This window comes from Triticum dicoccoides, chromosome 5A (assembly GCF_002162155.2).
Source record: "Triticum dicoccoides isolate Atlit2015 ecotype Zavitan chromosome 5A, WEW_v2.0, whole genome shotgun sequence".
NCBI classification, from domain to species: domain Eukaryota; kingdom Viridiplantae; phylum Streptophyta; class Magnoliopsida; order Poales; family Poaceae; genus Triticum; species Triticum dicoccoides.
Genome location: NC_041388.1, coordinates 271,016,909 through 271,040,772, shown reverse-complemented (window position 1 = coordinate 271,040,772; position 23,864 = coordinate 271,016,909). Strand labels below are relative to the sequence as shown.

General features: G+C 42.5%; 2 protein-coding genes across 3 annotated transcripts; both read left to right on the top strand.

Annotated features, from left to right (window-relative positions):
* The first annotated feature begins 8,332 nt into the window (after positions 1-8,332).
* LOC119300955 lies at positions 8,333-14,976 on the top strand. Of its 2 annotated transcripts, XM_037577858.1 has the most exons (10): positions 8,333-8,787; positions 9,909-10,094; positions 10,771-10,863; positions 11,030-11,212; positions 11,330-11,432; positions 11,514-11,699; positions 12,383-13,110; positions 13,448-13,887; positions 13,985-14,036; positions 14,343-14,976. In XM_037577858.1, exons 1-9 carry the CDS (start codon positions 8,566-8,568, stop codon positions 13,995-13,997), a joined length of 2,154 nt encoding a protein of 717 aa, XP_037433755.1. In that variant the 5' UTR covers positions 8,333-8,565; the 3' UTR covers positions 13,998-14,036; positions 14,343-14,976. The 2 variants fall into 2 exon arrangements, with proteins under 2 accessions (XP_037433755.1, XP_037433754.1); XM_037577857.1 differs by lacking the exon at positions 13,985-14,036.
* A 1,950-nt stretch (positions 14,977-16,926) lies between these two features.
* LOC119300954 (probable serine/threonine-protein kinase WNK8) lies at positions 16,927-22,989 on the top strand. Its single transcript, XM_037577856.1, has 4 exons — positions 16,927-17,607; positions 19,375-20,374; positions 20,473-20,802; positions 22,264-22,989. Exons 1-4 carry the CDS (start codon positions 17,515-17,517, stop codon positions 22,752-22,754), a joined length of 1,914 nt encoding a protein of 637 aa, XP_037433753.1. The 5' UTR covers positions 16,927-17,514; the 3' UTR covers positions 22,755-22,989.
* The last annotated feature ends 875 nt before the right edge of the window (positions 22,990-23,864 follow it).

The window sequence follows — 23,864 nt, the reverse complement described above, 5'->3', positions numbered from 1 at the left end:
TACATTATTTGCCATTTGCCTCTCGTTTTCCTCTCCCCCCAATTCACCCTTGTCGTTTTATTCTCCCTATCCTCCCTCTCTATTTGCCTCTTTTTGCCCGTTTGCTTTTTGCTTGTGTGTTAGATTGCTTGCTTGTCGCGATGGCTCAAGATACTACTAAATTGTGTGACTTCACCAATACCAATAATAATGATTTCCTTAGCACTCCGATTGCTCCTCTTACCGATGCTGAATCTTGTGAAATTAATACTGCTTTGTTGAATCTTGTTATGAAAGATCAATTCGCCGGTCTTCCTAGTGAAGATGCCGCTACTCATCTGAATAGCTTCGTTGATTTATGTGATATGCAAAAGAAAAAAGATGTCAATAATGATGTCATTAAATTGAAGCTATTTCCTTTTTCGCTTAGAGATCGTGCTAAAGCTTGGTTTTCGTCTTTGCCAAAGAATAGTATTGATTCATGGAACAAATGCAAAGATGCTTTTATCTCTAAGTATTTTCCTCCCGCTAAGATCATCTCTCTTAGAAACGATATAATGAACTTTAAACAACTTGATCATGAACATGTTGCACAAGCTTGGGAGAGAATGAAATTAATGATACGTAATTGCCCTACTCATGGTTTGAATTTGTGGATGATTATACAAATTTTTTATGCTGGATTGAATTTTGCTTCTAGAAATCTTTTAGATTCGGCCGCGGGAGGCACTTTTATGGAAATCACTTTAGGAGATGCTACTAAACTCCTAGATAATATTATGGTTAATTATTCTCAATGGCACACTAAAAGAACTTCTAACAAAAAAGTGCATGCGATAGAAGAAATTAATGTGTTGAGTGGAAAGATGGATGAACTTATGAAATTATTTGCTACTAAGAGTGTTTCTTCTGATCCTAATGATATGCCTTTGTCTACTTTGATTTAGAATAATAATGAATCTATGGATGTGAATTTTGTTGGTAGGAATAATTTTGGTAACAATGCTTATAGAGGGAATTTTAATCCTAGGCCATATCCTAGTAATCCTTCTAATAATTATGGGAATTCCTACAACAAATCTTATGGAAACTATAACAAGATTCCCTCTGATTTTGAATCTAATATTAAAGAATTTATTTCTTCGCAAAAGAATTTTAATGCTATGATTGAAGAAAAATTGCTTAAGATTGATGATTTGGCTAGGAACGTTGATAGAATTGCTCTTGATGTTGATGCTTTGAAACTTAGATCTATTCCACCTAAGCATGATATTAATGAGTCTCTAAAAGCCATGAGAATTTCAATTGATGAGTGTAAGGAAAGAACCGCTAGGATGCGTGCTTCCAAAGATGCCTTTATTAAAGCGTGTTCTTCCAATTCCTATGAAAATCAAGATGAAGATCTAAAAGTTATTGATGTGTCTCCAATTAAATCTTTATTTTGCAATATGAATCTTGATGAAACTGAATATGATCTTCCTTTACCTAGAAGGCATTTTAAAAATTCGGAGTGTTTAGATCTTAATGATGAAATTGATGAAAGTGGGATAGAAAGAAATAAAAATCTAGATGTTGCTAAACCCACTATATTGGATTTCAAGGAATTTAATTATGAAAATTGCTCTTTGATTGATTGTATTTCCTTGTTGCAATCCGTGCTAAATTCACCACATGCTCATAGTCGAAATAAAGCCTTCACTGAACATATTGTTGATGCCTTGATGCAATCTTATGAAGAAAAACTTGAGTTGAAAGTTTCTATCCCTAGAAAACTCTATGATGAGTGGGAACCAACTATTAAAATTAAAATTAAAGATCATGAGTTTTATGCTTTGTGTGATTTGGGTGCTAGTGTCTCTACTATTCCTAAGACTTTGTGTGATTTACTAGATTTCCATAATTTTGATGATTGCTCTCTAAACTTGCATCTTACGGATTCCACTATTAAGAAACCTATGGGAAGAATTAATGATGTTCTTATTGTTGCAAATAGGAATTGTGTGCCCGTAGATTTCATTGTTCTTGATATAGATTGCAATCCTTCTTGCCCTATTATTCTTGGTAGACCTTTCCTTAGAACGGTTGGTGCGATTATTGATATGAAGGAAGGGAATATTAAATTTCAATTTCCATTAAAAAAGGTCATGGAACACTTTCCAAGAAAGAAAATAAAATTACCATATGAAACTATCATGAGAGCCACTTATGGATTGCCTACCAAAGATGGCAATACCTAGATCTATTCTCGCTTTTATGCCTAGCTAGGGGCGTTAAACGATAGCGCTTGTTGGGAGGCAACCCAATTTTATTTTTATTCCTTGCCTTTTGCTCATGTTTAGTAATAAATAAATTATTTAGCCTATGTTTTGGTTGTGTTTTTTGTGTTTAATTATTGTTTGTGCCAAGTAGAACCGTTGGGGAGACTTGGGGAAAGTCTTGTTGAACTTGCTGTAAAAAACAGAAACTTTAGCGCTCACGAGAACTGCTGTAATTTTTATTTGAAGAGTGCTATTTAGTTAATTATTTTTGCAGATGATTAATAGATAAATTCCTCACGTCCAGAAATTTATTTTAGAATTTTTGGGGTTCCAGATCTTGCGCTAGCTACAGATTACTACAGACTATTCTGTTTTTGACAGATTCTGTTTTTCTTGTGTTGTTTGCTTATTTTGATGAATCTATGGCTAGTAAAATAGTTTATAATCCATATATAAGTTGGAATACAGTAGGTTTAACACCAATATAAATAAATAATGAGTTCATTACAGTACCTTGAAGTGGTCTCTTGTTCTCTTTCGCTAACGGAGCTCACGAGTTTTCTGTTTTGAGTTTTGTGTTGTGAAGTTTTCAAGTTTTCGGTGAATTTTTTTGATGGATCATGGAACAAGGAGTGGCAAGAGCCTAAGCTTGGGGATGCCCATGGCACCCCCAAGATAATCCAAGGACACCAAAAAGTCAAAGCTTGGGGATGCCCCGGAAGGCATCCCCTCTTTCGTCCACTTCCATCGGTAATTTACTTGGAGCTATATTTTTATTCACCAACATGAATGTGTTTTGCTTGGAGCGTCTTGTATTATTTGTGTCTTTGTTTGTTAGTATGCCACAATCATCCTTGCTGTACACACCTTTTGAGAGAGCCATACATGAATTAAAATTTGATAGAATACTCTATGTGCTTCACTTATATCTTTTAAGCGTTATAATTTTGCTCTATGTGCTTCACTTATATCTTTTGAGTTAGATAATTTTGCTCTATGTGCTTCAGTTAGATCTTTTAGAGCACGGTGGTGGATATGTTTTAAAGAAACTATTGATCTCTCATGCTTCACTTAAATTAATTTGAGATTCTCTTAATAGCATGGTAATTTGCCTAATAATAATATGCTTGGTATTCAAGATTTATGAAACTTTCTTTTGAGTGTGTTGAATACTAAGAAAAGATTGAAGCATGATAATTGTTTTGAGATATGGAGGTGATAATATTAAAGTCATGCTAGTTGAGTAGTTGTGAATTTGAGAAATACTTGTGTTGAAGTTTGTGATTCCCGTAGCATGCACGTATGGTGAACCGTTATGTGATGAAGTCGGAGCATGATTTATTTATTGATTGTCTTCCTTATGAGTGACGGTCGGGGACGAGCGATGGTCTTTTCCTACCAATCTATCCCCCTAGGAGCATGCATGTAGTACTTTGTTTTGATAACTAATAGATTTTTGCAATAAGTATGTGAGTTCTTTATGACTAATGTTGAGTCCATGGATTATACACACTCTCACCCTTCCACCATTGCTAGCCTCTCTAGTACCGCGCAACTTTCGCCGGTACCTTAAACCCACGATATACCTTCCTCAAAACAGCTACCACACCTACCTATTATGGCGTTTCCATAGCCATTCGGAGATATATTGCCATGCAACTTTCCACCATTCCGCTTATTATGACACGCTCCATCATTGTCATATTGCTTTGCATGATCATGTAGTTGACATCGTATTTATGGCAAAGCCACCATTCATAATTCTTCCATACATGTCACTCTTGATTCATTGCATATCCCGGTACACCGCCGGAGGCATTCATATAGAGTCATATTTTGTTCTAAGTATCGAGTTGTAATTCTTGAGTTGTAAGTAAATAAAAGTGTGATGATCATCATTATTAGAGCATTGTCCCAATGAGGAAAGGACGATGGAGACTATGATTCCCCCACAAGTTGGGATGAGACTCCAGACGAAAAATAAAAAAAGAGAGAAAAAAGAGGCCAAAAAAAGAGAGAGAAAAGGCCCAAATAATAAAATAAAATAAATAAATAAAAAATGAGAGAAAAAGAGAGAAGGGGCAATGCTACTATCCTTTTACCACACTTGTGCTTCAAAGTAGCACCATGAACTTCATGATAGAGAGTCTCCTATGTTGTCACTTTCATATACTAGTGGGAATTTTACATTATAGAACTTGGCTTGTATATTCCAATGATGGGCTTCCTCAAAATGCCCTAGGTCTTCATGAGCAAGCAAGTTGGATGCACACCCACTAGTTTCTTTTGTTGAGCTTTCATACACTTATAGCTCTAGTGCATCCGTTGCATGGCAATCCCTACTCACTCACATTGATATCTATTAATGGGCATCTCCATAGCCCGTTGATATGCCTAGTTTATGTGAGACTATCTTCTCCTTTTTGTATTCTCCACAACCACCATTCTATTCCACCTATAGTGCTATGTCTATGGCTCACGCTCATGTATTGCGTGAAGATTGAAAAAGTTTGAGAACATCAAAAGTATGAAACAATTGCTTGGCTTGTCATCAGGGTTGTGCATGATTTGAATACGTTGTGTGGTGAAGATGGAGCATAGCCAGACTATATGATTTTGTAGGGATAACTTTCTTTGGCCATGTTATTTTGAAGAGACATAATTGCTTAGTTAGTATGCTTGAAGTATTATTATTTCTATGTCAATATTAAACTTTTGTCTTGAATCTTATGGATCTGAATATTCTTGCCACAATAAAGAAGAATTACTTAGAGAAATATGTTAGGTAGCATTCCACATCAAAAGTTCTGTTTTTATCATTTACCTACTCGAGGACGAGCAGGAATTAAGCTTGGGGATGCTGATACGTCTCCAACGTATCTATAATTTTTTATTGTTCCATGCTATTATATTATCAACCTTGAATGTTTTACATGCATTTATATGCTATTTTATATGATTTTTGGGACTAACCTATTAACCCAGAGCCCAGTGCCAGTTTCTGTTTTTTCCTTGTTTTAGAGTATCGCAGAAAAGGAAAATCAAATGGAGTCCAATTGACCTAAAACTTCACGGGACTTATTTTTGGACCAGAAGAAGCCCACGGAGTATCGGAGATGGACCATGAGAGTCCCGGGCTGCCCACGAGGGTGGGGGCGCGCCCCCTGCCTCGTGGACAGCCCGGAGGTGCACCGACATACCTCTTCCTCCCATATATACCCATATACCCTAAAGACTTCGGGGAGCACAATAGATCGGGAGTTCCGTTGCCAGAAGCCTCCGTAGCCACCGAAAACCAATCTAGACCCGTTCCGGCACCCTGCTGGAGGGGGGAACCCTCACCGGTGGCCATCTTCATTATTCCGGCGCTCTCCATGATGAGGAGGGAGTAGTTCACCCTCGGGGCTGAGGGTATGTACCAGTAGCTATGTGTTTGATCTCTCTCTCTCTCTCGTGTTCTTGAGGTGATACGATCTTGATGTATCGCGAGCTTTGCTATTATAGTTGGATCTTATGATGTTTCTCCCCCATCTACTCTCTTGTAATGGACTGAGTTTTTCCTTTAAAGTGATCTTATCGGATTGAGTCTTTAAGGATTTGAGAACACTTGATGTATGTCTTGCGTGGGATACCTGTGGTGACAATGGGGTATTCTATGATCCACTTGATGTATGTTTTGGTGACCAACTTGCGGGTTCCGTGACCTTGGGAATCTATGCATAGGGGTTGGCACACATTTTCATCTTGACTCTCCGGTAGAAACTTTGGGGCACTCTTTGAGGTTCTATGTGTTGGTTGAATAGATGAATCTGAGATTGTGTGATGCATATTGTATAATCATACCCACGGATACTTTAGGTGACATCGGAGTATCTAGGTGATATTAGGGTTTTGGTTGATTTGTGTCTTAATGTGTTATTCTAGTACGAACTCTAGGGCTGTTTGTGACACTTATAGGAATAGCCCAACATATTGATTGGAAAGAATAACTTTGAGGTGGTTTCGTACCCTACCATAATCTCTTTGTTTGTTTTCCGCTATTAGTGACTTTGGAGTTACTCTTTGTTGCATGTCGAGGGATAGTTATATGATCCAATTATGTTATTATTGTTGAGGGAACTTGCACTAGTGAAAGTATGAACCCTAGGCCTTGTTTCAACGCATTGCAATACCGTTTACGCTCACTTTTATCATTAGTTACCTTGCTGTTTTTATATTTTCAGACTACAAAAACCTTTATCTACCATCCATATACCACTTGTATCACCATCTCTTCACCGAACTAGTGCACATATACAATTTATCATTGTATTGGGTGTGTTGGGGACACAAGAGACTCTTTGTTATTTTGGTTGCAGGGTTGCTTGAGAGAGACCATCTTCATCCTACGCCTCCTACGGATTGATAAATCTTAGGTCATCCACTTGAGGAAAATTTGCTATTGTCCTACAAACCTCTGCACTTAGAGGCCCAACAACGTCTACAAGAAGAAGGTTGTGTAGTAGACATCACTCCCCTTGTGTCAAATCAATAAATTTGGGTGAAATACTACCCTCGAAGACCGTTGTGATCCCCCATACTTGTGGGTCATTAGTAGACATATTCATCATCCTCTTATACCCCCTTGCATAAGGTGCTCCCACATCGATAGAAAACAAAGCAGGACGTAGGATATTACCTCACCATGAGGGCCTCAACCTGGGCCAACTCCCCGTGCGAACTCCCCTCTTGTACTTTCGGTTACGCTCGCTACCCTACCGAGGGATCTGCGCTTTTCTGCACTTTCAGTAACACCGCCAGTAGTCCCTGGACTAATCTTCAAGCTTGGCAGCATCCCGACCAGTACCAAACCGCAACATCGCTTTTTCGCATGCTGAGGTTGAAACTGGTTCTTCGAAGCTCCCTCAACAACAATTGTTCATCACCGACCTCCTATGTCCGTACTGATTTTGAAGTCAGATGAACCACTTCGGTCTTGAATTGTTGACGAAGATAGCCAACCCACACAAAGAGAAATTCCTGGCACAACCGACCTTCACGAGCCGAATTCCCGCGCAACACTTGTCAAATTTGCTAGTCCAGTCTTGTCAGTAAGACCAGACCGGCCTCTTCAGCTAGTCAAGTCGGACTGCGTGTCAAACCTAACCTGTCGGTCAAAGTGACATGTAGGAGTGGGCACAGGCCCACCTAGGCCACATCCCATCGCCCGAAGGCGTGTGCCTTGATTCCCGCGAGCAATAATGGCGTGCCTCTCAATTCCCGCAGGCAATACTAGGATACAAGGGGATTTGCCTGCCACGTGATGGGGATTGCCTACTGCCGTATCGCCTCTTGTCCACCTATAAAGGGGAATGGGCCGAGAGGGGGAGAGGTTACGCTCTTGCGTCCTCACTTCTTCTTCCTCCTTTTGTCGCTGCTTTCTTGCGGGTGCGCTCTTTTCTTCACTATGCTGCTGCTCAGCCGCACCACCACGATACACTCACCTTGGCTAGCATGATGGTGGTCCGATGATGGTTGGCAAAGAAAAGTGACCACGCTCTTCGTTGCATCTAGGTCCATCCGGGCGCGAGGCATGTGAGCGGTTACCTACTTCGCGCCTTCTTTTCACTCTTTCCCCTTTTGTACCTAGTACTTTATAAGACCCGATTTCTCCCCCTCTCTCCCCTACCTTGTAGACATTGAATCATGTAGCGTGTGTCATCGGTTCCATATGGAAAGATTCCTTCATCAATCCACCTGCCCTTGCTGTTACCGATCACCGCCCTCGCCACTCCCTTGACATTGCCCCAGCGCCACAGAATCACCAGGGACAATACCGACATAGGGCAAGGCTTCGCGCGCAATAAAGATTTGAAAGAGCGAGACTGCGGTTCGTGCCCTTGGAAGGTTGTGTCATAAACCCTAAACTAAACCTCAACAAGGTCTTTCGATGATGCAACGAGAGCTCAAAGCACACTCGCCGAAAGAAGAGGGGGAAGAGGACATCGTGTGGGAAGAGGTGTGAGGAGGCAGGGAGGGAGGAAAAAAAAGGCTGACCTTTGTTTTCCTTCACATATAAAAATGATATAGAAATCCCTAATTTTGTTTTCCCTCTACCCCGGTTCTCCCTATCCCCTCCCCTCGCCGGCGGCGCGCAGATCGCGACTGCACCCTCGTCGACGATCACCTCTGTCGAACCCTAGCATCCACTTTAAGTTGCTTGTTGGGGCTGTCCTTCCCTCGCCGTCTCCAGCGGTTCTCCCTCGTCGCCCCAAGCTTCCGTTTTCTTCTCCAGCGGCGCTCGCTTCGCTCCTCCGGCGAAGTCGTGTGCAGGGGGCTTCCAGCGTCCATGGTCGGCATCGACGAGTGCTCGGTGGCGCTCGTGCCCGAGGTCGAGCATGCGCTGGCGAACCCGGACCCCTCCTCTATCTCCCCGGACGCATGGGCGCCTTTCGAGGCCGCCGCGCTCGGTGTCATGTGCCGGATCCAGCCAACCGTCGCCTCGGAGGGGCGCCGTGCGGCCGTTGTCGACTACATCCAACGCCTCGTCAAGTGTTCCGTCGGCTGCTCGGTACCAGTTACTCCATTTCCCGCATGCTCCAATTTTTACTCGATATGCTTTCCTTACTGTCCCGCTGCACGACAAACCCTACGATTCCTTTGCTTTGCGCATGACGGACATGTGCAAGGCGCGCAGGTGTGTAGTTGCGAATCTATTCGCAGCGTGACAACTTTGATTGTCATCCCTGTTATATGCCCGGGAGCCCTTTAGGAGGATTCCGTACGGTTCTGATTTATCCTTTAGGTCATGGAATTGTTGCCAGGATAACCTGTGATGCATATTGCTACTACTCATTTCATGGTTACCATACTTCCGGTTTCGTTTTAGGTGTACTCTGGCTCCAGTGTGATCGTGCTAGCGCTGCCAATGCCATCAAAGAGATATACTTGTTGCTATATTTGGAATCCTGACATTATTTATATGTCGAGTTTTTATTGGCCATGAATGTTTCATTGCCCCTTGTCGGGCATGCACTCGAGTTCCCTCATCATATTGCTTTACTATCTATTTACGACAAGTGCAGATTGATCAATGACTTGTCAGTCTTGGGTCGGAGGATTGGGTATAAATTAACTTAGTGACCATTTTGGGCCTCTATATCTTGTTCGTGTTAATATGATCCTTTTGGATAAATGCCCTTGTCTTACTATATTTGTGCGTGCAATAAAACCATGTTTCTGCATATAGTTAATTGTATCCGAGGAAGGGTTATGTACATGTTTGTTACACAATTAGTTAGTTAGGTGTCTTGGATCATTGTTCCCTGGGATATCTGGCTAATGTAGTTAGAACTTGCTATAAATAGTCTACTTGGCGCGTAGGGATAATTGAAGTTCTGCATGGAAATCAGTGAAATGTGATGGCACTTTACTTGGTATGCTCAATATGCTTTACGCTTCATACTATTTCACATGTTGAAATGGTAATAATACTGTCACTTCTGGAGATGGCATTAGAGAAAAACCATGAAATCACAATTTTTTGTTTGTAATTGTGTACCAAAGTTGGAAAAGAATTATTGCTTGTGCTTTTATTCCTGTACTGAGATTGATATTTTTTTAATGGTTATCTTGAATAATTCGACAGCCTATAGAAGTACAGAATTAACCCTTTTCCCTTTTTCAAACCAGGTCTTTCCATTTGGATCCGTTCCACTGAAAACATATCTTCCTGATGGAGATATTGACTTGGCTGCTTTCGGTTATACATGTTCTGATGAAAGCCTGGCAAATGAGGTACGTGCCATTCTGGAATCAGAAGAGCGGCGCAAAGATGCTGAATTTGAAATCAAAGATGTCCAGTATATAAATGCTGAGGTGCGCCTTCGAATTGCTCTCTGTTTTAGTTTTCTTTTTTGGGGTACTAATTGTCTATTCACATAGTAGCTGCCATCTTCTTATGAATGCTCATTTTTAAGTATGTTATATAAGGCTGGGTAACGACATTCCTGTGATTTAACCAAACTGTTGATATCATTCTTGTCCTACCATAAATTGGGGGAAGAACAACAGAAGTATTCATCTTTTCATATGAAACCAATGAGAATGTCATTATCTTATATATCATTCATATTGATAAAAAGGAATTGTTTACTGTGATCATGTCGTGTGGTGGGATGCTTGGCGGTGGATTGACCTGGAGCGGGTAGCTGTGGGAGATGGTCTTCTGGGTTGACTAGCCGTGATGCCAAATAGCCCCCTGATTGGGTAGCGGAACGAGGATAGAACTGGGATGAGATACTAAATTAATCTTTGCATACTTTATTCATACTATTGGCCAGAGTAGACTATATAGTCAACTTACACAACTAATCTCGTTCCTGGGCCTAACTTGCCTAACAAATGGAACCTAATTAAGAGATAATGGAGAATCATATCAGCGGTCTTATCTCATGTCATTGTTATGAACACATTTTGTTGTTGTACATGTTGCCGCATATTGTTAGTATTTTATCATCAGGATGTTTCAACTGATGTGCCTTTCTGATGTCAGGTCAAGCTAGTCAAATGCTTTGTCCAAAATATTGTTGTCGACATCTCATTTAATCAGATTGGTGGACTATATACGCTTTGTTTTCTAGAGCAGGTAATATTTCAAAGTTGCCACAAGTTACTTGGTTGCTTTCTTGAAACTGCAGATCTATCATCTATCATTCCCTTTCCCTTCCTTCTGAGGTAGGACCTGGGAAAAAAACTTCCTTGTTATCAGTCTGCTCGTTACCAGACATATTTGTAACCACCTTATTTTGTAGGTGGATCAAAGATTTGAAAAAACCCACCTTTTCAAGAGAAGTATAGTGCTTATAAAAGCCTGGTGTTATTATGAAAGTCGCATCCTTGGAGCCCACCATGGTCTAATTTCTACCTATGCCTTGGAGACATTAGTGCTATATATCTTCCATCTCTTCCATGAGTCTTTGGATGGTCCATTAGCTGTAAGTTCTGACTTAATTTTTGTGTGCCACATTGTAAAGATTGTGTTTGTCACATTTCTAAGCTCCTTTAGGATGCACACACTCGCAAGGGTGACATCACTATCTGCTCTTCCGCAGGTACTCTATAGGTTTCTGGACTATTATAGCAAGTTTGACTGGGATAATAGGGCTATAAGCTTACATGGTCCTATTTCCTTGTCTTCCCTACCTGAGCTAGTTAGTAAGTGTACACAGCCTGATCTTTGTGTATGATTGAATGTTTTGTGTTATAATTGCTAATCACATAGCTTTTCTTGCACAGCCGACTCACCAGGCATTCATGATGATTGTTTTCTTGAGCGGGAGAAGTTTCTAAGAGAATGTGCTCAAATGTTTACTGCCCCCCCTAGGAACAATGAGAGAAATACACGCCCGTTCCCTCGAAAATTTCTCAACATAGTGGATCCATTGAAGCAGAGTAACAATCTTGGGCGCAGTGTCAGCAAAGGTCTGTTTTCTGCCTCTAGATCATTTATTTTGGTGGTACAAAGGATGATTATGCTTTTAACTATGTCACAACTATAGGGAATTTAGGAAAAGCTGACGTGCTAACTTGCTTGTTGTGATGTGAAATTGTTCTTGATTTCATATTCATGTCATATTTTCATTGTTGACACTGCCACTCAAAGAAAAGTGTTGCTTGACTTCTTTGCCCCTAATTTATGTACTTGCATCACAGATAGTTTAGTTTGCATAATGACTGGCCGAAATGGGCTTCCCGCGTCCAGAGTTCTATGGTTAATATGTGCCTGTCCCAATTTTCTGTTCCTTCATTGACCTTTTCCGAGCGAATTCCTCTTATAGTTCACTACTAACTGATTTACTGCAACTAGTGCTGTTTTGACTGTCTTGCTTTTCCCACTGCTTGCTGTTGCATGCAATTGGCTTCTATCGGCTAGAGGATTTCATTTTAAGGTTTGTGTACAAGGAAACTCTTTGCCATTTAATCATGCAGTTCCACTAAGCTCACTTGCAAATGTGCTGTTGAATGGCTGTCTGTTGTGTGTGTACTTGTGGTCTTGTTTTGATCAACACACGTAACTTTCTTCTTATGTGCACTAAACCGCTTCATGGACATAGTCCTTAGTTTGATTTTATTTCCTGGGCCTAACTCGACTACTGAATGCCCAGGTAACTTTTACAGAATACGCAGTGCTTTTGATCTTGGTGCCCGGAAGCTCGGAAAGATCCTTCAAGTTCCTGCCAATTCTATTGTGGATGAAGTCAATCAGTTCTTCAGGAGCACACTGAAGAGAAACCTCGGCAGGGTACGCCCAGATGTGCAAGGCACTGCAGTGAACTTGAACATTGAAAGAGACAACAAGGGTTATCCACCTTTACACAGTAATCCCTGTGAGGATCTATCTTATCAGCTCAGTAGTATCAACATTTCAGATAATCATGGGTCTCTGAAGCAGGAGGAACATAGCTCTAGCGGTGAGCACCAGGAAATGAAATCTGCTTCACATCTTGTAACTAGTTCTTTAGTTAGTGTGAGCAATGGGATGTCAACAAAGGTGTACAAAGAGGTGGATGGTGATCGGTGTGCCACCATTGACAATTTATCAGATCTCACAGGGGACTACAGAACAAATTTTAACAATCTCCTCTATTCACAGAGTTGCCATCAAGACTATCCAGTTCATCCAATTTACTATCCAATGCTTGCCCCACCACCTGTACAATATCAGAACAAACACTCACTGAATGGTCATAACAGAAAAAATGCTTATGGATATCCCAGTGCAAACAGAATGGCCCCTGGTCCTTATTCACCTAGCTACTTCTTCTTAAAGCCGTTTTATCGCACTGAGGATCCTATGCAACCTCATGGAGCAGTCACCTACTTCCCCGACCCAGTATGTTCCCTTTTTTTGTCCATTATTCTGCTTGTACAACTTGAAAATGCATTTCGAATAAACTGAATTTTGTATTAACCCAAATGCCTTTTTATTCCATGTATCATGCATGTAAATGCTTGCAAGAATAATCTACTAATGCTCCTGTGCTTGAATTAAAGTGATACTGGAGCTACCATATCTCTTGTAAATACATATTCATGAACATATCCCTCTTAGTTTTATGTTTCTGTTACAGAACAGTTTTACTTTCTCAAGGCTAGGCACTGTATTTTTGCCGTTTGTGCCGCTCTATCTTGTTTTTTATCTGAGTTGTCTGGCTTGATGGATATTGTAGAATTTGTGCATGGAGGCACCACCCACTGGACGAGGGGAAAGAAAGAATTATTTCCCTCGAAATAATTATCAAAAGCATCACCGTTATGGTAGGGTGGACATGCCTGCAGATATGACACGTTCTGAGGAATTGAGGCAACAGCCACCATTTCCGATTTATGTTCCTGTTGCAAATGATAAAGGAATTCCCTCTCCGTTGAAGATACCAACTCCATCACCCCATTCTACACAGGATAATATTCATGGAAGGGGCTTTATTCATCCACATGACAGTAAACTTGAGTTTGGGACCTTGGGGGCATTGCACATGGAAGTTAGGAGTGCTTCCCAAAATCAAGCTAACAGACCATATTCTGCTTCTGACACTAAACCTTCTTCAACCCTGAGATCGAACTCTCCTGGACAAAATCCTGGAACGGGTTATAGATCTAATGTAATGAGGTAAGTAAGATGCATCCTTTTAGTAATTAAAAGCAATAACGTCAACTGTTTCATAGAGGGACGTGTAGCTAATCCCTATTTCTTTACTATTTTACAGCAATGACTATTGAGGCACACCACAATTATTAGTTTCTTAAACAGAAATTAAGGTCAGTGTTAGGTTTTAGCTTCAGCAAAAAATATTGATACGGCCACGTGAAAACCACACTAGAACACTAATTTGTACTCCCTCCGTCCGAAAATAGCTAGTACAAAGCTGAGTCACTTATTTTGGGACGGAGGGAGTAATATGGAAACCGTCCATTTTGTTAGTGTTAACCTTGGATCACATCTGTTCAGCTTGAAAATGCATTCCTTTTCTCTGGTTTTACCACATTCACTGTGTGACTTCACTCATTTATTATGTGTTTTCAACATTTACAATTCTTAATAATCCTACACTACACAATTTGCAGGAATACTAAGCCATATCATCTCAAGGACAATGGTGATTTCCCACCACTATCCAGTTGACGCCATATATGGCTTACCACATAGCAAAGCTGTTGTTTTTTCTGATTCAACCGGAAGATACTGATATGTGGCGCACACTCGGTGCAGCCATAGCAGAGGGTTTCTCTTCTAGTCAAGCATCGTCATGTACATCCTAACTTGGTTCTCCAGTCGTCAGATTCACCTTATGCGGCGGCGACAAATGCAAGCTTGCCCTGCAGTAACTGAAGTTTCAGCCCCTACCCCTCCTGGAAAACAGGACATTTTGTGCCATGTAGAACTGTAGATACTTGGGGGCAAAAATTTATATTTCCTTTCGCTTTCTTTAAAGTTTTGGCGTTCCCCTTGAGTGGGGAACAGGATGCAAAGATGGATAGAAAAAGGAGAGAAAAAGAGATAGTTTAGACATTCCGTTTTTACCTTGTGAGCATTCGAGGATTGCCGGGGAGCTCGCTCTTGTAGTGTTAATCTGTCTGGGTCTTGACTTGCAACTGAAAGACCCCTTGCCTGAAGTAACATTAGCTGCCTAGAAATGATAGGCGTTGCATATGTGAGATTTTGGAGTTGCAGTTAATACATGGAAAGAAATTTTGCTCGTGTTGTGCCTTGCCTTGTCATTGTTGTTAATTATTTTAGATTTGTAACATCATTATGCTCTACTGTTAGCTCTGTTTCATGCTGGGAAAGGTGGTATGACGGTGAGTATGATTTGCTTGTGATTTTGCATAGAAACGAGTGTGTAGGGCAGAAATGTGTGGTGATATCATGTCGCTTTCAAGCGTAAAGTCAAAATGCAACTAGAAGAATCCGAGTCATGTTGTCTAGTGACATGTTTGGATAGGATGCAACGATATGTTCAGTCGGGTAGTTGGTCAAAAATAAAACCACTATCTTTCTCTCAATAATGTTATTTTTAATATGTATCTCCATGCGGATGACAATTATTTTTGCAGAATGATGCGATCGTACCTTGAATTCTGGCTGTTTTGAACTCCCAATTATGCCCCTTTTTATATGCTCTTTTGGTGGGTGAAGTACTTACATGTACTTCCTCCATCTCATAATATAAGAACGTTTTTGACACTAGTGTAGTGTTAAAAACGTTCTTATATTTTGGGACAGAGGGAGTAGAATAAAGTTTGGTAGCTTAATTATTAGAGTCTATACTTTCAAAGCTTTTTCTCTCTCTAGAGCTCAGTTTGATTGACGCAAGCAGAAGTCCCAATTTGGTTTTACTATCCTATGTAAGTAGATGAAACTTGGCTCCTCACATAACCTCTTCGATAGTTCGAATGGTCAAAAACCAAGCACCAGTGTAAGAACACAAGTTGCACCTTCTCCCAAATGCGCGAAAAATTGCATTAGGAAAAGAAACTACTCGTATGTCGAACACTCGAACGTCAAAGAGATGTTTGTATCTAATGGAGTACACTTAATTTGCTACTACGACATAGCCAAGTTTAGCTTATGTTATTCGTGGTAGCTTATCCTAATTAGATTATGTATAACCTAACACGTAGTCGGAAGGTGATCACCCTTAAGCATTCAGTTGAGTAGGTCGCTGTCGTAGGAGGAGTGGAGAAAGCGTCTTCAGGCCCAGGTTTGGGATGTTGTGCAAGAAAATGACTCTTTAGAATCCTGAAATAATGAGAGAGGAAAAGCAAATGGTCTAGTATTGGTCTGACAAATAGTTTATTGGTCTAAACGAATAATCCCGCAAACTCAAAGACCCTACCAGCGCAATAAAGCTAAGTTTGGTCCGGGTCAAATCGTTAATAATAGAGTTTTCCTTTGTTTACATGCCAGGGAAGAGGTTTACATGTCGTGCTAGTTCTCTCCATCCCAAAATGGAACCAAACAGGGAATATGCCAAACTTTCATACAGTAATAATTCATGTAAAAGTCAACTAAGAACCATGTAGACATATATTCCACTTTCTTCATTTCTAAATATAGGCTCTTTTAGAGATTTCAATATGGACTACACACGGGACAAAAATAAGTGAATCCATACTTTTGAATATCAGTTTTGCTAAAGCACATCTAGACGTCTGCGCAAAAAAAAAAAGCACATCTAGACGTGCTTATTGCACGTATAAATCCTACATCATTGATTTTACACTAAGATTTATGCAAGCAATTTTTTTCTTTCTAGTTTAGTTGAATCACTTAGATGTGTAATAACTAGTGCCTTAGACAGACCCTTAAAATATGTATATATATATATATATATATATATATTCATATATAAATCGTATTATAGGAACAGAGAAAGTACACAAGGAGAGGAAGACAGACACATCTTGTCCATTTGAGCCTGGATCCTCCGTTTTAAATTACTCGTCGCAGAAATGAATGTATTTAGAACTAAAATACATTTAGATATATCTATTTTTGCAACGAGTAATTCGAAACGGAGGGGTTCCTACCCACACCAGATTTATCTCTACTACTACGAAGCAACGACTACAATCCCCAGCGCCCTCCAAAAGCAGAGTAACAGAAGCATATATATCCACGAGGGAATCATCCCATTCACAAGCCTCCAAACCGTTCTACGATCCTCCGCTATCCATCTCGTCCTCATCATCACCAAAGTTCCGAATTGCATCTGTCATCTGTCCACAGATGGAGCTTTCAAGGCATGGATTCTTCAGGTTCAGATCCTTGTAGCCCCAAACAATCTTCCTTCTCTGGCAGTGTCCGGACCACAGGCCAGAAAAATTCCGCCTTTTCTTCTTCCTCCTGCCTGCCTGCCTGCCATGACGATTATTCTGGACCTGACATGACATGACATGCGTGCATGATTGATCCGGCGCGTGCGCGATCGGAGGCATCCAATTCCAGCACTCAACCTGCCACCTCCTATTACTACCGCCCCGTCCTTGTCGGCGTCAGATGAGCAGCCCGCGGTCGTGGTTGGACGACGCTGCGGCTGCGGGGGCGTCCTCCACCTCGTCGTCGTCTGCGGCGGCGTGGATCATGCTGCGGCGGATCGACGACTCGCGCCTCCTCTCTGGCGTCTTCTTCACCTATCACGACGGCAAGCTAGCCGCCAGCAGGATCACCTACTGATCCATCCACACAGCCGCAGCGAGCCTAGTACTAAGCTAGTAGAGCAGCAGTAGTCAAGCCATGTCGAGCCCGCGGCGGCCGGAGATGCCACCGGCGGCGAGGAACAACGACAATGGATACGTCGAGACCGACCCCACTGGTCGCTACGGCCGGGTAAGCTCTCCATCTCTTCTGCCTCATCGCTTCAGCTAAGTTTATCGCGCAACCTAAATCAGTCATAATAACCAATTAGCAGATTGCTTACATTCAATTTCTCAAGCTTCAAGTTCTTAGTTTTTTCTTCTTCTTCTTCTGTTTGTTAGGAACATGTTCTTGTGATTAGATTAGATTAGGTTCGAGTCAAACATGCTTACAACTATACCATGAACTGAATATGATTGTGGGCTTTCAAATGCTTAGCTCAATTATCAAGGATGGATTCCGTGTTGATGTGCACTTGGGAGCTACCCTAAACAAGGCCACAATTATTGTGCCTTTTTCTTTTCTTTACATGTCCATTTGGCTCTTGTTGCCTTGCTAGGGCTAGCTAGCTTAGCTGCACATCTTCTATACGTATTTGTTTACAGTCAAACTACGTGTGCTATTCAGTGGCTAACTACGTACGTACATGTCCACCAATTGGCAAACTAAGTAGTTATCAATTGGAGTATATGCAAGATTGATTGATGAATTTCAGCTACCCGTTGGCGACTACGTACAAGATGTTTACAGCCAATTTATCTTTGTGCGGTAGCAGGCCTGAAATCATTCGTATGAACTAGCCAGTTGAATACTAATATAATACCCCCGCAAAAAAGAATACTAATTAAATACTGTATATGCAAATAGAACTAGGCTTACTAGTTTTACTTACTTCCTCCGTTTTTTTAGTCTGCATATAAGATTTGGTCAAAGTCAAATTTTATTAACTTTGACTAAGTTTATAAAAAAACATATCAAGATTCACAATATGAAATCAATATTTTTAGATGCATCATGAAATTAATTTTCATAACATATAGCTCTAGTGTTATACATGTTGGTATTTTTTTCTATAAAATTGGTCAAACTTTACCATGTTTGACTTTGACCAAATCTCATATGCAGATTAAAAAGAAACGGAGGGAATACTAAATCATTTGCTCACGGGATTTGTAGTATATAGTAGTCTCTTCGTCCTAACTTTGTACTAAATCAACGACACTAATTTCGGGACGGGACGAGTATATCCTATTACAGGCAAACAATCATAAAAATTGTTGCTTTCAAGTACATCATCAACAGATTTCTATACCGGTCATATAGTTGAACAAGGTGGACCATTAGTTTTAGAAGGTGAGAATTCCATTGTGATTTCTCTTCCAGTTAATCCAATTATATCAGGCAAGAGTTGGTGTTTGCTGGAGATCCCTAGTTAGGTTAGGGCTAAGTTGGGTCTGGTTGTCGAGTGATGGATTGGTGGCGAGGATTGTTTCATGTGTCAATATGCCAATAATGAGATGCTTTGAAAGCTTCAACGAGATAATATGCCCTGTCAGTATCCCTCAAAGATATCCTTCACCTTTATTTCTCAGTGGATGAAGTTGTAGCAGTCACTCATGTTTGTCCTCTCAGTGCTCTCCCCACAGTTGTGTACACTAGTTGTATTGTTAGTGCACGCACTGGTTTTTCTTTTAATTTTATTTCCTTGTTAACATGAAATTGGCATAACGGAGCACTAATGGTCATATTATGTGCAACCAGCAGTGTGAATTCTAATTTGAATTGCGAATGTAATTTATACCTGAGAACACACACGGATAATATTACACCCTCCGATTCATATTACTTGCCGCACCTTTTGTACGACTTTAGTACATTTATTTTGATTTATAAGTGTTGTTCTTGGGGCTGATGGATGTGAAGCTTGATCTGTGTTGGAAATGTGATGCATGCATGCAGTTCGACGAGCTCCTGGGCAAGGGGGCGATGAAGTCGGTGTACAGGGGGTTCGACGAGGTGCGCGGCGTGGAGGTGGCGTGGAACCAGGCCAACCTCGCCGACGTCCTCCGCACCCCCGACGCGCTGCAGCGCATGTACTCCGAGGTCCACCTCCTCAGCACGCTCCGCCACGACGCCATCATCGCCTTCCACGCCTCGTGGGTCTCCGTCTCCTCCCCGTCCCCGCGCGGCGGCTGCGCCGGTGGCGCCCCACGCCGCACTTTCAACTTCATCACCGAGCTCTTCTCCTCCGGCACCCTCCGCGCGTACCGCCTCCGGTACCCGCGCGTCAGCCTCCGCGCCGTCCGCGGCTGGGCGCGCCAGATCCTCCGGGGCCTCGCCTACCTCCACGCCCACGACCCCCCCGTCATCCACCGCGACCTCAAGTGCGACAACGTGTTCGTCAACGGCCACCAGGGCACCGTCAAGATCGGCGACCTCGGCCTCGCCGCCGTGCTCCGCGGCGCCCAGGCCGCGCACAGCGTCATCGGCACGCCCGAGTTCATGGCGCCCGAGATGTACGACGAGGACTATGACGAGCTCGTCGACGTCTACTCCTTCGGCATGTGCATGCTCGAGATGCTCACCGTCGAGTACCCCTACGCCGAGTGCTCCAACCCCGCGCAGATCTACAAGAAGGTCACCTCCGGCAAGCTGCCTGACGCCTTCTACCGGGTCAACGACGCCGACGCGCGCAGGTTCATCGGCAGGTGCCTCGTCCCCGCCTCCCACCGCCCCTCCGCCCAGGAGCTCCTGCTCGACCCTTTCCTCTCCACGCAGGACACCACCATGACTCTGTCACCGCCGCTATTGCTGCCTGCCTTGCCCACCTCCGGTGACCGTAACGATAATCCGGAGGAGGCAGAGCCGGTGGCAGCAAGGACTGACATGACCATCACCGGCAAGCTCAACACCGACGACGACACCATCTTCCTCAAAGTCCAGATCGTCGACGAAGCAGGTACACGTTCAGCCGTTGCAACATTTCCCATGCAAGTACGTACGTACATGGAAGTCTTGACCTGACAAGGTGACAAGGTTAATTGTTCATGTGATCAGGCCATTCGAGGAACATCTACTTCCCGTTCGACATCGCCGGCGACACGGCGACGGAGGTGGCGAGGGAGATGGTGAAGGAGCTGGACATCACCGACCGGGACCCCTCAGAGATCGCCGCCATGATCCAGCAGGAGATCATGAGGCTGGTACCGGACTGGGTCGGCGGCGGCTGTGATGATCAGCAGGAGTACTACACGTACGCCGATAATGACGACAATGAGGAGCAGCCTCCTTTCTACTACCTCTCCTCTTCCCCGACCTCTTCAAACGGGTCTCATTGTGGCACAGGGCCGACAACATCAGGTGGCGGCCACGGTGGCTGGTTCCAAGGTGCGTAATTTTAACTCCAGTCTTTTTGACTTGTGATCATATGTCAGCATCGCAATGCTACTTTACTTGATCTGATCAGTAGTTAGAAGACTCATGGCACATGGCACATTTGGTATATTACTACATTGGTTATGTGAAACTAGTATTGTTACATTTATCATAGATATAGTTTTACAATATAAATCTGAAGTACAATTTTAGTTGCTACAATATATTAACATAGTTACATACTAGAAAGTACGGGTTTGTGGATTCTTTATTACCTAAATTTCTTGTATTAAGTAATCCAAGATCACACATTATGAATTCTAAATTAGATTGCACACAAGTATTAAGCACAAAGGTGAAATATTAATGCAATCTCGAGTCATGTTATATTTGTGTGTTGTAGATGATAGTTAGATGATGATACAATGGACTGAAAAATTCATTTAGATTTAAGAAGCGATCAAGGCACACAGTGGAGAAGTTTTAAGAAATGACAACCATAATGCAAATTTGATCTTTCTATATTCTGCTTAGATCTGCTTAGAAAAAAGAGGAAGTAAGTATGATGTGACGACTCCACTAGACCTTTATTAGGGAATGCCCAACGCATAGGGCTAGCAGAAGGCGCTACGATAGAATTCCCAGCCAATCAACAATTGTCTCAAGAAATTCTGCGATTGGTGTGGCATCATCACAAAAGATGGAGTCCATCTTTAGCCTTTTTCCTTTGCATTAGGAGGTAAAATACTTAGGGGTCATGACCACAGGTTCTGGAGTTTATTAGTGCATGTATTAGCTATATTAGCTGCTAGCGTTGAAAGAGAGGGCACTAACATGAAAATTTGAAGTTTTGATACATTTTTCTACTGCAAGCGTCTACATAAGGACCAAGCATTGCGCGTGCTCTTACATGCTTACACTTTTTTTTGAAACTACATGTTACACTTTTTAGGAAGTGTGGAGTGAAACTTGTGGCAACTAATAGATACAAAAACATTTATGTAGCTTAATAATAAAGTAAAACAGTACCGATTAGGTCTGTAACGATTTTTCCGTAATCTAAAATTCATATTTTTTCAGTAACACGCTTTTACCAGGCAGATGATTAGCATGCATATCAGACCCTATCAGTGTCCAAGACATATTGAAAATTATGTACCTATGGGCTATGTCTATGCATCCGCGACTGTGGCCATTGCATGTGGTGTTGGCATGCATATACTCATCACGCGGTTGTCGCTGTCTACATATGCTCATTTGCTAGCATTCCATTTGACATGATAAAATGCACATATTTTATGTCACGTCCCAGCATATGGAAATGGGATATATCATAGTCATGTCATCCTTGATGAAGACGAAAGGACAGCATAATGGAGCACATATTTCCCTATCTTTGACTAGTTGCAATTTTGTTGTCGTTTTGATGTCCTTCGTTGAGCCATGACACGTGTCCTCTTGTGGTTGGTTTAGATTACGCTGTGAGCAGCGACGACGACGAGACGAGCTCCACGCGCTCTGCGCTGCACTACTCCTCCGAAGAGGCCCAGCCCGAAGAGAAGCCTGGCGTCTCCAAGACGGGCCAGGTGAAGGCCACCAGATTCGGCCCAGGAGACGGCGGCACAGCAGGACACGACGTGTCGTCGTCGTCGCGCGCCGGCCGGCCGCGGCACCACCGCGGGAGCCCCGACGCCGGCGGCGATGAGGGGCGGCCGCGGAGGCAGCAGGGCCGCATGACGAGGAACCGGTCGATGGTGGACGTGCGGAGCCAGCTGCTGCACCGGACGCTGGTGGAGGAGCTCAACAAGCGCATGTTCTTCAACACCGTCGGCGCGGTCGAGAACATCGGCTTCCGCGGCATCCCCGGCTACGGCGGCGGGCCCTCGTCCTCGTCGGCGACGGTGTCGTCCTCGCGCGGGGGCCGGAGAAGTGGCAAGGACAAGCACCAGTTCTTCATGTTCTGAGCAGATTACTTTGCTCGATCGTTGGTATGTACTGTACGCAGTAGCATCTGCAGGTGTGTGGTGATTAATTCATGTGTCGATCGTGTGTATCCTTCGGGTATAGCCCTGCGGGTGCAACAACACAGCTGCTTACGCGAGAGTACGTATACATAACACAACACGGAACTATCCATGTATATAGTTTGATTTTGTACCGGGGATTGAAACCTGAACCAATTAACGAAACTGCTACTCAGACGACAGTGCTGCCCGATCTATGCACGACGTGCTAATCCAGCCGCTGGTGCCTTTCTCAATCATGTGCATGTCCGGCTGGATTTAAGTATCGTGCATGAATCGTGTGCATTGTGTCGTGTATATAGCACTCTCTATTGGAAAAGGCAGTGCCTAGAAGGCGCTTAGGGCATCTTCAATAGTTGTAAGATAGTTGTTAGTAGACTTTGCCACATAGGATTTTTGATGATGTGGCATATAATAAATGAGAAAAGAGAGGAAGGTTGTATGTACATGAACCAACATCTCTTGCACAAGTTTCAATGTAGAATGAGAGAGCACCTTATTTATTATCTTCTATCTTATTGGGCAAACTAGATACAACCCATTGAAGTTGTTGTATGTTAAGGTGTTGGTTGATGACATGGCATACTTTACCAACAAACTAACATACAAACTATTGAAGATGCCCTTAGACACACTTAGGCGCTAGGCGATGGCCTAACGCGTCGCCTAGGGCATAAGCGGAAGTCTAGGCAGGGCAAGCAAAACAATTTCTACCAAAGTGAGAAAGCATGCCATATTGCACTGATATACCAAACATGTCATATTTTAGTGGCGGTAGATTGTAGTTAACTTATTTATATGTCCTGAATTAATATACTGAGAGGCGATTTCCTATGCATGGTGGTAGCTACGCATGCATGGTGGCAGCTACAACGCCCTCTGGCATAAGTGTCTTTTTATATATATGTGGTGTCGGGTTTATTATGGCATTGGCACAAATACATTTTTGTTGTATATAAATGACTTTTTCTTACTTTTCCTTGTCTTTTTTATTACCCCGTTGACACAAGTGCCTTTTCGTTGTGTAGAAAGGGCCTTTTCTCACTCCTT